Raw genomic sequence first — 15,643 nt, forward strand, 5'->3', positions numbered from 1 at the left:
TGGCAGAGACTGTGAGAGAAGGAGTCGAAAAAATAAATTAGTAATTGACCATGTTTGGGCAACATTAATAAACAAAGTGTTAGGAACACGTGTGAGGATAGAATGCACAGTCAATGCAGGCATTTATGGCAACATACAATTAAAATTAAAGGATTGGGTTAAGTCTATAACTTTAATAAGGAAGCTTTTTTTTTTTGTAAACTCCACAAAGTATTGAGGTGGAGTAGATAGGAAGGAATGGGAGAAGAGAGGGATTAGTACCAATAGTACATTCTGCTGGAAGCCTTAGCCACATCTTTTTCTTCCCCAGGTGTTAAATATCTGGGTTCATGGGCACCAAGCAGCTAGAGGATACCTGTGTGAAAAAGATACCTCCATTATGCATGCCCAGAAACAGGCTTGCCATGTCACCCTTTGGATTGAGCCCAGTACCTATGCTCCAATGACTGAGTACTCCCTCATTAGATAGGTAAAGAATTTTGTAAGCCTTAAAGGATTATAAATATCAGGTCATTGTCATCAAATCCAACCCTCTCATTATTCCCCTTAGTAGTAGACTGTAAATTCCTTCAGGAAGGTAGCCGTCCTTTTATTACTAGTACCCAGCGCATGGTGCCTTCAATGTAATAAACACTTATGGCTTGTTTAATTGAATTGAAGTACTGGTAGGATTCAGCTGAGGAGATCTCAGTCTTTCTTTTAGGCAGCTGAAGGTATGTCTGGTACTAAGAAGAGAAAGGCCAAGGATAAAAAGCTGAAAATGATCTGCCACTGAAGCCCTGGAAATAAGTAGGAGTGCCCAGAGAGTGTATGTAGAGAAATAGACCTGCATCAAAGGTCAAGTTCAAATTGACCAATTCAAGAGATGAAAGTATGGTAAGAGAAGTGGAATAATAAAAAAAAAAAGATTAATATTATGTAATAGGGATCCTTTCATGTGACTATTGCACATCTAAATCTCAGAAAAGAGATAATTACAGGAAATGTTTTTCACATACTGTGGCTTCATTTACCTTCCTATCAAGATATACAATCTGCCATTTCATCCACTGAACCTGCTATTTGCCAGTAAGATGTGGTATTTATGCATACAAATCAAAGTAGCCAAAAAGTTGAAGGATCACAAAGGTGATTTGGATTTTGTTATTTTTCTTTTATGGAAATTTAATTGATAAGCAGACAATTAACAAGCTTTATTAAATACCTGGGGCAGCTAGGTGTCAAAGTAGATAGAGTGCTGGACCTAGAATCATGATGACTCTTCTTGGGTTCAAATCTGGGCTCAGATACTCACTAGCTATATAACCGTGGGCAATTCACTTAATGCTGTTTGCCTCAGTTTCCTCATCTGCAAAATAAGCAGGAGAAGGAAATGTCAAAGCAATCTGGTATCTTTGCCAAAAAAAGAAAAAGAAAAGCCCAAATGGGATCACAAAGAGTTGGACACAACTAAAATGACTGAACAACAACAATATTAAATGTCTACTATGTGCTGAGCAACATGCCAGGCACTGAAGATACAGAGACAAAAATAAAAGAATTTCTGTGCCCTTAGGGAGCTTACATTCTATCATGGGAGATAACATATACATTAATATGTATTGAGCATATTTAGATTATCTATCGAGTATACATGTGAGCATATCCATGTATGTATGTATATACACATAATTAATACAAGGTAATTTTGGGGAGGGAATAACTAGTAATGAGAGACATCAGTTAAAACCTCATGTAATAGACAATGACATTTGAGCCGAGGTTTGAAGAAAACTAGAGATTCTGAAAGTAGAAGTAATGAGGAAGAAATGCATTCCGTGCATGGAAACAGTTTGTGTAAAAAAGGCACAAAGATGGGAGATAGAATAACATGTATGAGGATAGCATGAAGGACAGTTCGACTCGACTATAAAGCTTTGATCTCCAAACTTTTTTGATCTCATACCTTTACAATTAAAAAAAAATTGAGCACTTACACCAATTTATGTATATTAACTTATTTATAAATTACATACCTGTGTTGCTATACTAGTAATTATGTAATATCATAAAGCTTACACAAAATGGAAATTTAATGGTGCAATAATGGTCTGAATAACAATATTTTATCAGTAGTACAAAAACTTGCCCTTTGCTTTCACTAAAAATAAACCAGAAAATATTATTGCCAATAATGATATTTTAGTGAGCAATGTGATGCTTCATTGTTTTTTTAATATCTTGGTTTATCCCTTTGTGATATGAGGATTCAAGGGTCTGGTTATGATTTGAGTTTGTTTTGTTTTGTTTTGTTTTTTTGCTTTACGGTGAGGCGATCAGGGTTAAGTGACTTGCCCAGGGTCACACAGCGTTAAGTGTGTGAGGCTGGATTTGAACTCAGGTCCTCCTGACTCCAAGGCTAGAGCTCTATTCACTGTGCCACCTAGCTGCCCCCTTGAGTTTGTTTCAATATTTGATGTTAATGTTTGTCATAGCTTTAAAAAAAAAAAAACCAAGAAGTGTAGATCCAAATGGAAGATGGTAATCATTGGCTGTACTTCTAAATAACAGTGTTCATTTTTTAGTCTCATCCAAAAGTTTTTGTTGAAATTCAGCTAGTAAATTTCCATCTCCTCTGATATCATTCAGTTCCTGCAAATTAATTAGGTTGTTGTTTTTATATTTTTACAAATGGATTCAAGACCTACGTGACCTCTTCATTTAGAAAAATTAGAATTCTGTTTCTAAGTATTTTTAAGTGTGCAGATATAAGAGTCTTTATTAAGAAGATAGTCAGTGCTAGGTGCTAGAAACACAAATTCAAAAGTGAAACAATGTCCTCAAAGAGCTTACATTCTACTAAGGGAATGAGACATGTCAGTACATATCTTTGTACACAAAAATATATTGATGTATAAAACAATATAGTTAGTGTACACAATAAATCTGATATATCTAATCAATTCATAGTGATATCAAGGTGAGAATCAGGAAGAGATGGAGGTGGCATTTGAGCTGAGCATTGATTGAGGGATTAGGAGCTCCAAGAGGCAGAGATGAAAAGAAAGAGCATTCTAATCATGGGGGAAGTCCTGTGCAAACAGTTTGGCTAGAGTCTAGAGTGTATGAGATGGAGTAGTGTATGATAGTGGCACCCACCTCCCAGGATTTTGTGAGGATCAAATGAAATAATAGTTGTAAAGTGCTTAGCACAGTGCCTGGCACATAGTAGGTGCTTAATAAATGCTTATTTCCTTCTTCCCATCCCTAATCAGCCTGGAGAGGTAGTCTAAAGTCTAATTGTGAAGGAATTTAAATGCCAAACTGAGGAGTTTGTATTTTTTTCCCCCAGTGGCAGTAACCCTACCAGATTAATGGCATCCTAATTCTCAACTTCCACATGACCCTAGAAGATTTTTCTTGTAAATTAAATCACAGAACTATTTTCTTACTTTATGTGTTAATTTCTTAGTCCTGAGGTTATTAAAAGTGAGATCATAGGAGTGACTTAGGACTTCTATTTTTAGCAAGGTAATTATTGTCTTTATAACCCAGGATCAAAATTCAGACTTCAACATAATAGAATTTAATATGGTCTCCCATGAATGTTTCCAGATCTCCTAAAAAAAAAAAAAAAAGAAAGTCTTTTACTGGAAAAAGCAGCTTTAATATCAGTGACACACAAGTTTTGATCTCTTAGCATTAATAGATGTTCTTTCAAGGTCTGCAGAACTAAGCCTATTATGTATATTTTTGTGTTTTCTTTCAGATTTACCCTTGGACTACAAATTTACCAGATTCTCTCCTAACTCAAAAACAGGTGGTTACTATCCCAAACCCCCATTGGCCTTATTATCAAATGGAGAGTCGGTGACCACCAAATAAGTCTTCCATTTTTTCTGAAAGAAAGGACAACAAACCAGTGCTATCAAAATCGTAATTCATGATGAAGAACACCCAGCGCAATGTTTTATCTGTAGCTAAATACAAAGAGCCATCATTTGTCCTTCAAACTCCTTTTTGTATCACCTGCATTGGCTTGAAAACTGTCATTGCATTAACTACTTTTTCATTTGTATGAACTGTTTTACCTGATACCATTGTTCTGTCTCAAGTTCAATCACTTTAAATGATTTTACTCTTAATTCTACAATTAAGACAGTGTGTCCTGTGTTCTGTTGATACCTATTTCATACCAGTTGTTCTTTGTTACAAGATTATTAGATCAGAACCAAAAATTTAAATGGGAGTTTGCAATCCATTTCCTGGCTTCTCCTTCCATAGCATGTTAATTCTTGCCTACCAGGGACAAGGACCCAGTGCTCATGTTGGAAAATATTGATAGCTTACATTGATCTACTTAAGGTATAGCAAGGAGTTTAGTCAGAGAAATCATACAATGAAAACAATTAGAAGATGATAAGTATTTTATTAGTTAAATAAAATACTAAAATCTCGGGCACACTTGGGACAGGGGGAGAAATGTGACTCAGGGTTGTTATATAGTTTTAACAGCATTCACCTAAAAATTATTTGCTTAACTGAAACCCAGTTTGATAGTGACAGCTGTAGGATGATGTTTTCACACCTGCATCTCAGTGGAGAAGTTTCACAATTATTAGTCATCACCACTCTAAAGGAAAACCGAAAGTATGATATCTTCAATTTTACTAAACAATATCACTGGCCCATACATAGAACATGAGATAGCTTAGAGAAGGCTTTAGTTGCATTTCCACATGTGAACTTAGCCATATAATCAAAGAATGTTTCTTCTCTGTACCTCAGTGAGGCCTCTAGTTTCAGTCAAAAATAAAGCTTTTCTTTTTCAGAAATTTATTGTCAGTGACATTTTTTTTGCATTACAAACACCCTTAACATTCTTATAAACTGTCAAAGTCTATGTGAAAAACAAGGATGTTAAACAACACAATAATGGCATCTTAGTTACCCTTCAAGCTCTGTGTCATTTCATATATTTTATTTCTCTTCTATACTTAAGTATTTTGAATCTGGAGAGGTCCATGGTGCTTTTCATTTGGCCCAGTGATGCAAACTTGATATTTCACTTAAAAATGGTACTGGGAAATCAAAAATTTTAAAAAAAAATGGGAAAAAGGGTAGGGGAAAAATCGATGTAGGAAATTATTCAGTAGACTACAAAAGACTGTAATTTTAACATCAACATTTTAATTCTACTCCAGGAAATAATCAAAAGCACCATTAAAATGGTATTCTGCTATTTGCCTTGAGTTAATCTCCTTAGAAAAAAATTTGTTAGGTTTTTGTCCTTCATTCTCCAAGAGCCATATAGTCAAGGTATTATCTTGACTTCCAAGTGAATTGGATTTAAGAGAAGCAGAGTTGCAAAAAGTTGTCAGCCTTACTCCTCCAAAGTCATTGAAGTCCAATGACGAAACAAAAGTCAAGACAACTTAGAATGGCCCAGGATGCTGTGGATGATTTGGCCTTTCTAAATTAAAGTCTATGGCATGGCTGTTTGATATTGTGTATATGAATTCAGTATCCTTTAATATTTCAGGAGCACAGATTTGACCTGAGCCAAAATAAAAGATGGGAATAAACTGTACTAATTTGTTAAACCCTGAACATAAACCCAACCATTCATTATTTCACTAACTCAAAGTTAAACAAAAGCTTTATTAAAAAAAATAATAATTCAAGTAGTGAATCAGTTTGAACCTATAATTTTTCTATAATGAGAGCAAAATTTACTAATTACATGTGGAAAGCTCCACAGACATTATTCAGTCACATATTAGACATATGTTGAGGGGTACTGGAAAGGAACCAATGCTTTCAAATATCTTTTCCACCCAGATGATCTGAAATTCTGGCAACTTAGAAAGTTTTTTCTTTGAGTTTCTCTTTCTGGGGTCTATTTTTTGAGGAGTTGGTGGGAGTCCCTTCTGACTGGAAACTCCTAGAAAATGCAGGTAGGCCGATATTCTTGTACCAGTATCATACTTGTAAATATACTGGTCGTAAATATACTGGTCATAAATATATCAATGCAAATTGTATTCAAACACTAAGGTGTTAAAGCTCTATCAAATCTTTTCCTCCTGATGGAGAGAACTCCTCATCCATATTATGGAATCTCGATCCAAAAGAATTCAGTTGACTAAAGCAATTAACCAAATCTAAGTGAAAATAGTATACAAAAGTGGGGAAATTAGGAATATCCCAGACAAACTCTGCTTACTTCATAATTGACTGGTCCCAGAACAATTAATATTTGCTGTATGTGTAAAATTTGTCACTAAAGAAGTGGTTTCAGAACTCTGTAGTCAGCCCAGCCTTTTTGATGACAAACATTAGCATGTTGTATACATTTGAATTATGATATTGAGATTTCAACAGCCTACCCCAAGTTTAAGTAAGCGAACTGCTCCAGAATTTGCCTTGATCAAATCATATCTGAGGTGTATTCAGCCAAGGATGTCACATTTTAGAAAGGACAAAGGCAAGCCAGAGAAAGTTGAGGAGGGAATCAAAATGATAGGGGATCAGAGTGGTGATTTAAGAAGATTGTGTAAAGGATGGATTGGAGAGGGGAGATAATAAAGGTGGGGAGACAAGTTAAGAAGCTATTACAATAGTCTAGGCAAGAAGTATTAAGGACCTCAACCATCATGATGGAAATATGCATAGAAAGGCAATGAATGCAAGAAAGATCATGAAGGGACCTATTTTAGGATGATGGAAATATGTAGAGAAAGGGGAATCAATGTGAGAAATATTGTGAAAGAATCAACAGGACTTACCAAATGGCAATAATAAATAAGAATTTACAAGAATAATGACTAGCATATGTGTATGTGTATATATATATATATATATATATGACTTTAATGCAAGGAAGGAGATTAGGGGAGTCCCTGATCAAATAGAAGAGTTCACTTAGACTGATGAGACTACATGTCTTTGGCCATTGATTAAAGGCAACTGATGGGTCACTAAAGAGTGACTGGGCCCAGACCCCTCCAAATACCTGTAAAAAATGGCTCTAAACAGATTCTAGAGCAGCAGAACCCACAACAAGACAGAGTGCAGCAAATTTCCAGCCCAAGACAATGGATGGTTGATTAGAAAGGTCTGTTGTGCTAGGCTGGGAAAGAAGAACAGTTCAGCATGGATGCACAGGCAAAACAGGCCTCAGCGAACCTGGAGCAGGCCTCAGAGGACTGAATCACCAGCATCTGTGGCGGTTTCCAGACTTCTCAACCCACAAACACCAAAGACAACTTAGAAGGTCAGTAGGAAAAATCTGTGACCATGGTGAAAGAGAAGCTCAGTCCCAGCCCCCATTCCCGGCTGCAGCCTGGGGAGGCAGCTTCTTCCAGAGCTTCTGGCCCACAGACTGAGGGGGAATTGAGTGGCTGATCAGAGGGGGATTATAGGCATCTCTTTGCTGGTGCTGAGCCAGGATTCTCTTACTTTGCCTGTGCTTGGATCTGGGTCACAGTTCTTGGTGGCAATCCTGGGGTGAGGAGGAGCGCTGCCTTGGTGGAACTTGTGCCTTGGTGGAGAAGGAATCCTCGCCACAGTTTCAAGACAGAAAACAGGGCTTGTGGTCACTCATAGACCAGAGCACAGGCCAGGAAAGGAGTAAACACCTTGCCCTTGATCATACCACCTTGGAAGAACTGAAAACCTACAGGTCCCTAGAAGTAAAACAGCTGTACAAAACCTCCAAAGCTTGGGACAGTACATTCTCCACACTGGAAGCAGACCCCTACCTTAACAAAGCATTTAAAACTCAAGTAATTGGCTGGGATCATGAGCAAACTACACTAAAAAAAAAAGTCAGACCACAGAATCTTTCTTTGGTAACAAAGAAGTTCAAAATGTACTACCAGAAGAAGACAACAAAGTCAAAGCTTCTACATCCAAAGCCTCCAAGAAAAATATGAATCAGGCCCAGGCCACAGAAGAGCTCAAAAAGGATTTTGAGAAGCCCGTAAGAGTAGAGGAAAAACTAGGAAGAGAAATGAGAGTGATGCAAGAAAATCGTGAAAAACTAGTCAACACCTTGCTAAAGGAGACCCAAAAAAATTCTGAAGAAAATAACACCTTAAAAAATAGCCTAATCCAAATGGCAAAAGAGGTCCAGGAAGCCAATGAGGAGAAGAATGCTTTGGAATGTAGAATTGGCCAAATGGAAAAGGAAGTCCAAAATCTCACTAAAGAAAATACTTCCTTAAAAATTAGAATGGAGCAATTGGAAACTAGTGTCTTCATGAGAAATCAAGACATTGTAAAAGAAAACCAAAAGAATGAAAAAATAGACAATGTGACATATCTCATTAGAAAAACAACTAACCTGGAAAATAGATCCAGGAGAGATAATTTTAAAAATCATTGGACTATCTGAAAGCCATGATCAAAAAAAGAACCTGAATATCATCTTTCAAGAAATTATCAAGGAAAATAGCCCTGATATTCTAGAACCAGAGGGTAGAATAGAAATTGAAAGAATCCACTGATCACCTCCTGAAAGATATCCCCAAAGTAAAACTCCTAGGAATATTATAGCCAAATTCCAGAGTTCCCAGGTCAAGGAGAAAATATTGCAAGCAGCCAGAAAGAAGCAATTCAAGTATTGTGGAAACACAATCAGGATAACACAGGATTTAGCAGCTTCTACACTGGGGGACTGGAGGGCTTGGAATATGATATTCTGGAGGGCAAAGGAGATACAATTACAGCCAACAATCACCTGCCCAGCAAATCTGAGTATAATCCTTCAGGGGGAAAAATGGATATTCAGTGAATAAGACTTGATGGAAAGACCAGAGCTGAATAGAAAATTCAACTTTCAAATACAAGACTCAAGAGAAGCATGACGAGGTAAACAGGAAAGAGAAATCATAAGAGACTTATTAAGTTTGAACTGCTTACATTCCTACATGAAAAGATGATATTTGTAACTCATGAGACCTTTGTCAGTATTAGGGTAGTTGGAGGGGGGAAATTATATTTATAGATAGATTGATAGATAGAGGGCACAGGGTGAGTTGAAGATGAAGGAGTGGTATCTGGAGAATAAAATTAAGAGGTGAGAAAGGATTATACAGAGAGAAGGAGAAAGGGAGGGGTAGAATGGGGTAAAATATCTCACATAAAACAGATAAGAAAAGGCTTTTACAGTGGAGGGGAAGTGGGGGAAGAGGAGAGGGAATGAGTGAATCTTATTCTCACTGGATTTGGCTTAAGGAGGGAATAACATACACACTCAATTGGGTATGGAAAACTATCTTACCCTACAGGAAAATAGCGGGGTAAGGGGATAAGAGTGCTGGGGGGATGATAGAGAGGAGGGCAGATTGGGGGAGGGGGTAATCAGAAGCAAACATTTCTGAGGAGGGACAGGGTCAAAAGAGAGAATAGAATAAATAGCGGGCAGGATAGGATGAAGGGAAATATAGTTAGTTTTCCACAGCATAACTACTACGGAAGTGTTTTGCATGACTATACAAGTATAACCTGTATTGAGTTGCTTGCCTTCTCAATGAGGATGGGTGGGGAGGGAGGAAGGGAGAAAATTTGGAACCCAAAGTTTTAAAAACAAATGTTAAAAAATTGTTTTCACATGCAACTGGGAAATAAGAAATACAGGCAATGAGGCATAGAAATCTATCCTGCCCTACAGGAAAATAGAAGAGGAAGGGAATAAGAGAAGGTGGGGGGGTAGAAGAGAGGATAGATTAGGGGAAAGGGTATTCAGAATGCACGCTGTCTTGGGGTGGGGGGAGGGAAGAGATGGGGAGAAAATTTGGAACTCAATCTTGTAGAAATGAATGTTGAAAACTAAAAATAAATAAATTAATGGACAAAATAAATAAATTCTGCTCAATTTAAAAAAAATAAAAAAGAGTGACTGGCTGCCTATAGAGCAGCCACACTCATTTGTGACTTGTAAAAGCAGGATGGCCCAGCTCTGAGGACTCAGCTTTTGAGGATTTGCCCTTTGCCTCTCAAACCTCTTCCAGTGTAGCAGATGGAGTTTTCTCTTCCCCCTCCCACCACAGACATCCCACTCCATCACCAGAAGTAATAAATAAGATTGATTTATAGCAGAAACACATGGGGGGGGGGAACATTTTTGAGCTTGACCTGACGGGAGTTAAGAACTTTGTTCTGGAACCCAACCTCCTATGTAAAGAAAAGGAGATTTTTAAAAAATTCCTTGGGTAGCATAATCTCAGAATCTAGCCTTCTAGCAAAGAAGGGAGATTTCCTAGCCAGCACCAGCTTTGAGAGTTGCCAAGTAGGTAACTCCAAGTTCAAGAGTTCTTGAGTTCAGAAGTTGGAGCACTGGGCCTTCTAGAGAGACAAGATTTCCTAATGCATCCTGCTTCTTAAAAAAGAATTCAGTTTTTATGCTTCCTGCATAGTGTTCTACTTAGGAAGCAAAACATGTGTTACTCAAATAATGCAGGTATGATGAGAAAGGGAGATGGGTCATGCTTAAGAGGGAAGATAATGAATTCTGTGTGGGACATGGTGAATTTGAGGTGTTGATAGAATATTTAGGTGCAAATGCCTAGCAGACAATTGAAAATGAGGAACTCAAGGTGAGGGAATAGAGTGGGTCTAGATATATAAATTAGGAAATTGGTTTAGAGGTGAAAATTGAAGTCATGGAAGTGGATGAAACCACCAAGGGAGAAGAGAAGAGACCACAGCATTTCTACAGGAAGTTTCACAAACCGGAAACAGGCTTCTGTTTGGGACTGCTACTGTATATCTGATTATCATCAGACATCTAATTGCTTATCATTGTAACTTCAGCTCTCAACCACCAGCCACTCCCAAAGTAAACACTGAGAAACATTTATCTTTTCATTAAAAAAAAAAAAAAAACCCTTTATCTTGGCATGATCTGGAGTTTTCACCCACTGTGTTAGGGAACTCACAAGTTAGGTAACTAGCTAATAATAGGTCACACAATATCTTATTTCCGAAAAGTTAAAAAGTAATATATTTATTCTTTTAGTTGCCTTTTTTGATTACCCTTTCTCCCACTGACTCAACTGAAAGTGTTCTTTCTTTTCTAACTTTCCTAGAATACTTTGTATCTTTATTTGCCCCTATCACATCATAATAAAATACCCTAAGTATTGTATTTATCAGGCAGCTAGGTGGCAAATTGGTTAGAGTGCTGGGACCGGAGTCAGGAGGACCTGCGTTGAAATGTGACTTTAGATACTTACTAGGTGTGTGACCCTGGACAAGTCCTCATCTGTAAAATAATCTGGAGAAGGAAATGGCAACTACTCCTGTATCTTTGCCAAAAAAACCCCAAATGGAGTCACGAAGAGTCGGGCACTACAAGAAATTACTAAACAACAACATTATATTTAGCTGTATAGGTATTATATCTTCCCTACCCCCAATAAACTGTAAGCTTTTTGAGGGAATGAACTGTGCCATTTCAAAAGAATTTTTGTATCCACAACAGGTACCTCTGTGCCTTGCTGTTCCTCCTATACAGCCATAATAATAATAACCACAACATTTGTATAGCACTGGGCACTGTGCTTAAGCACTTTATAAATATTCTTTGATTTTCACAGCCCTGGGAGGTAGGTACTACTATTATTCCCATCTTATAGCCGAGGAAACTGAGGTTAAGTGACTTGCCCAATATCACATAGCTAGTATTTTCAGTTAGATTTTAACTCAGGTCTTTCTGACCAGGTATCCATGTGTCCTGTATTCACGGGCCACCTAACTGCCTCAATAGTAATATAGCCTGCCATCTCACAGCTGAAGATCTTTCCTCGGGCTGTTCAAACGTGCCTGGCATTCACTACCTCTATATCTCAGCCTCTTAGAATCCCTTCAAAGCTAAGCCAACAAACCAGCAAGGACTTACTAAGCACTTTGTATGTGCAAGGCACTGTGTTGAGTTCTGTGGATACTAAGGAAAGAATAGTCCTTAAAGTGTTGTGGTGCAAGAGCCCTTTCTTGACCCCATCCTCCACAGCAGCAAGATCCTCCCCTGAAATTACCTTGTGTAATACTAGCTTCTTCAACCCTAAATTCTGCTACATTCCTATTTACCTTGTATATAATTCACATGTTCTTATGTGTACATACATGTTTCCCTGGTAGAATATAAGCTCTGTATCACTATCATGTAGTATAAGACCTGACATATAGCTAATAAATGCTCATTGATTGATAAGTCCTAAATAAATGTTTAAAAGTTCATTATTTAAATTTTCCAAAGATTCTAGATAGTGTATGTGATTATACATTTTTAAATGGCTGAAATTTTCAAAATTCATGAAGTCTTTTGATGAATATTAAGTAGTAAATATTAAATCCATTTTCCCTTTCCATAATCTACCCTAGCCTTAGTTTTTAATTTTCTTATTCTTTAAAATGTATTTTTTAACATTCATTTTTAAAACTTTTGAGTTTCAAATTCTCTTCCTCCTGCCTCTCCCCAACTCATTGAAAAAATAAGCAATATGCTATTAATTATGTTTAAAGTCATGCAAACATTTCTGTATTTTCTTGAAAAAGAAAAAGAAAAAAATGTTTAAGAAGTGGGGGGGGGGGGGGAGTATGCTTTAATTTGCACTCAGAATTCATCAGTTTTCTTCCTGGAGGTGGAAAGCATCTTTTCATCATGGGTCCTTTTGAATTGTTTTAGATCGTCCTATTGATCAGAGGGCCTAAGTCTTCCACGGTTAATCATCATTACAATATTGTTGTTACTATGCACAATGTTCAGGTTCTGCTCACTTCACTTTGCATTAGTTCATATAAGTCTTCCCAGGTTTTTTCTGAAACCATCCTGCTCATCATTTCTTATAGCACAATAGTATTCCATCACATATTTGATGTGATTTTTGTTGTGAACAATTTGTTCAGTTATTTCTCAACTGATGGGCATTCCCTCAATTTCCAATTTTTGGGTACCACAAAAGAGCTATGATAACTATTTTTGTACATATGGGTCTTTTCCCCTTTACTCTGATGTTTTTGGAATACAGACCTAGTAGTGATATTACTGGGTGAAAGGGTATGCACAGTTTGATAGCCCTTTGGGCTTAGTTCCAAATTGTTCTCCGGAGTGGTTGAACCAGTTCACATCTCCACCAGCAATACATCCCTACTCTTCCACATCCTCCCCAGGATTTATCATTTTCCTTTTCTGTCATGTTAGCCACTCTGATAGGTGTGAGGTGGTACCTTAAAGTTGTTTTAAGTTGCATATCTCTAATCAGTGGTGATTTAAAGCATACTTTCTAATTTTCTATGAACTCACTTTTAAAAAATGGCCATCCTGGGTACAGCCTTATAGGATTGAAAGGGTAGAATGTCCCCACTACTTTACTTAGTAACGCTCATTTTGTTGGCCATAGCAAAGGTAGCCATACAAAGCCTTCTGTTTGTTTGTTTGTTTGTTTTCCAGAAGGATGATACCCTCACTGCTCTTTCCACTCCAGAATTTGTGATTGTTAAATGTGTGAGAGTGTTTGGCACTCCTCAAGGTCTAGCATTTAAATGCAGATCAATGCTTCTAATTTCTGGACTCTCTGGAATCCAAAGTATAAGATTGTTCATTTCAATCCAGACTAGATGTCCTAAATTCTTTCATCTGCTTTTGGTAGGGATAAAAAGAGAAGGGGGTAATTCCTGGCAGACACTGGTTGGGAAAATTGATTTTAAAGACCCCTGGGTTCCAATCTACTTGGTCTCAGGAAGTTCTTGCTTTGATATCAGAACCTAAACACAGTCCCAAACCAGTCTTGGTTTCTTTGTTGTGAGGACAACCCTAATCCACACTTCCTTAGTCATCCTGGAATGGAGGGAGGAAAGGCCCTAATGTTTTGAAATACCAGCCAGGATTGTTCCATGTTTGTATATTGTCTATGTAGTTTACATATGCTGAAGACACTTCCTAGCTTCATGGCCCTGGGCACAAGATCACTTAACCCTTTTTGGACTTGGTGTCCTCCTCTGTAAAATGGGGATAATAATAGCACCTACTAACAGGGTGTTGTGGGGATAAAATTAGAAATTTCTAAAGCATTTTGCAAACCTTAATGCACTATGTAAATGCTAGCTATTATAATTCTTCACTAATACTGCACTAAAGTATTCTAGCTGGGGCAACTAGGTGGTTCTGTGAATAGAGTGTTGGGCCTGGAATCTGGAAGGCCCGAGTTTAAATGAAGTCTCAGATACTAGCCTTGTGACCCTGGCCAAGTCACTTAACCTCTATTTGCCTCTATTTCCTCCACTTTAAAATGGAGATAATAATAGCACCTACCTCCCAGGGTTGTTGTGAGGATTAAATAAAATAATATTTGTAAAATGCCTGGCATAGAGTTGGTGCTATATAAATAATATTATTATGATGATGATTCTAGAGGTTTCCTCTTAGACATTAGTCTCTAGTTATTATGACCTACTGCCACCAAAACCAAATGGAAAGTAATTTAAAAGCTAGTTCAACAGCAAATTTATTATCTTATCAAAAGAAAAATAAATGGAGAGAAAATAAAGATCCATTTAAAATTACAAAATAAAATATCAAATGAAATGCTAGATAAAAAGAGGCTGATTACCTCTGAATACAACTCTTATAAAATTGTGTTTTTCCTGATTGGGATGGGAATTTGATCAAGATAACAACTCTCACTGGTTCCTATTCAAGTTTCTGATATAAGCAATCAGCATATTGAATCAATCAAACCTCAAAGAAAATCCACTTTCTAAATTCCTTAGTGAAGTCAACTGTTCTCTACAGCACTTCCAGAAGCCAAATTCCAGAAGAAGAATGTAGAATATTTAAATATCTGAGAAAAGGACACAATGCCTCATATTTTGGAAAAATGCTTGAGATTTTGTAGTTGTCTAATGAGTATTTGAAGCACTATTTTTTTTAAACGTAGTAGTGTCTGATGCAACTGCGGTGAAACCCCTCCCCTCATCCCAATTCTGAGGATTGAGACTCCACATGGCTTAAGTACTGAAGTGTACCGCTAAAGTTACCCCTAAGTCATTTGAGAACCATCCTTGAAAAGGTAGGTCACTTCTTTCTTTTTGTCGAATGTATGAAACTAAGTGAGACTGTTCCAGGGACTCAACTGTGTAAGATCGTAGGATTTTTAGGACTGGAAGGGACTTAAGAAATCATCCAATCTAAACCCACTCATTTTCTAGGTAAGAAAACCAAAATTCCAGGGCTCCTTCCAGTACGTGTGGGGTTAGGGAGACACCCAGACCCATTTGTAACCACAATTTCCCTTTCCCCAGGGTGATGGGAGGTGACCTGGGTGACCAAAGAAAGCATTGGGTTGGATCTCGAAGGACCAAAGTTTTTTTCATTCCTGTGAGCCTTGCAGGACAAGCTGAAACGAAGGGCGTCTGATAGCATAAAGGCTGGGGAAAAAAAGCCTGGAGCGAACAAGCCCCAAGAAAAGGCAAAGGGTTGGGGGGAAGTGGGGGTTTCAGGAGGAAGGGGGTTCCCCAGGTCCCAGTCTCCTCCCCAATTCACAGCTGGCTCTGGTGACGTTGCGGTTTCCACCCCTTTCCCTCCTCCTAACTAGCCCCCCCCCCGCCCCACTAGTGGAGCCTAGGCACAATCTCTCCTCCCCTCGGCCTCCCCACCACC

General features: G+C 37.8%; 1 protein-coding gene across 1 annotated transcript in view; it reads left to right on the forward strand.

Moving 5' to 3' along the window:
* NT5DC1 (5'-nucleotidase domain containing 1) overlaps nt 1-4,814 on the forward strand; it is a 250,170-nt gene extending 245,356 nt beyond the window's left edge. The window contains exon 12 of the mRNA XM_027848682.1: nt 3,749-4,814. Within this exon, the coding sequence (XP_027704483.1) occupies nt 3,749-3,864 (116 nt within the window). The 3' untranslated portion in view covers nt 3,865-4,814. The remainder of the gene's footprint in view (nt 1-3,748) is intronic.
* The last annotated feature ends 10,829 nt before the right edge of the window (nt 4,815-15,643 follow it).

The sequence above is a fragment of the Vombatus ursinus genome, unplaced genomic scaffold, assembly GCF_900497805.2.
Source record: "Vombatus ursinus unplaced genomic scaffold, bare-nosed wombat genome assembly UNPS02006779.1, whole genome shotgun sequence".
Lineage (NCBI taxonomy): Eukaryota > Metazoa > Chordata > Mammalia > Diprotodontia > Vombatidae > Vombatus > Vombatus ursinus.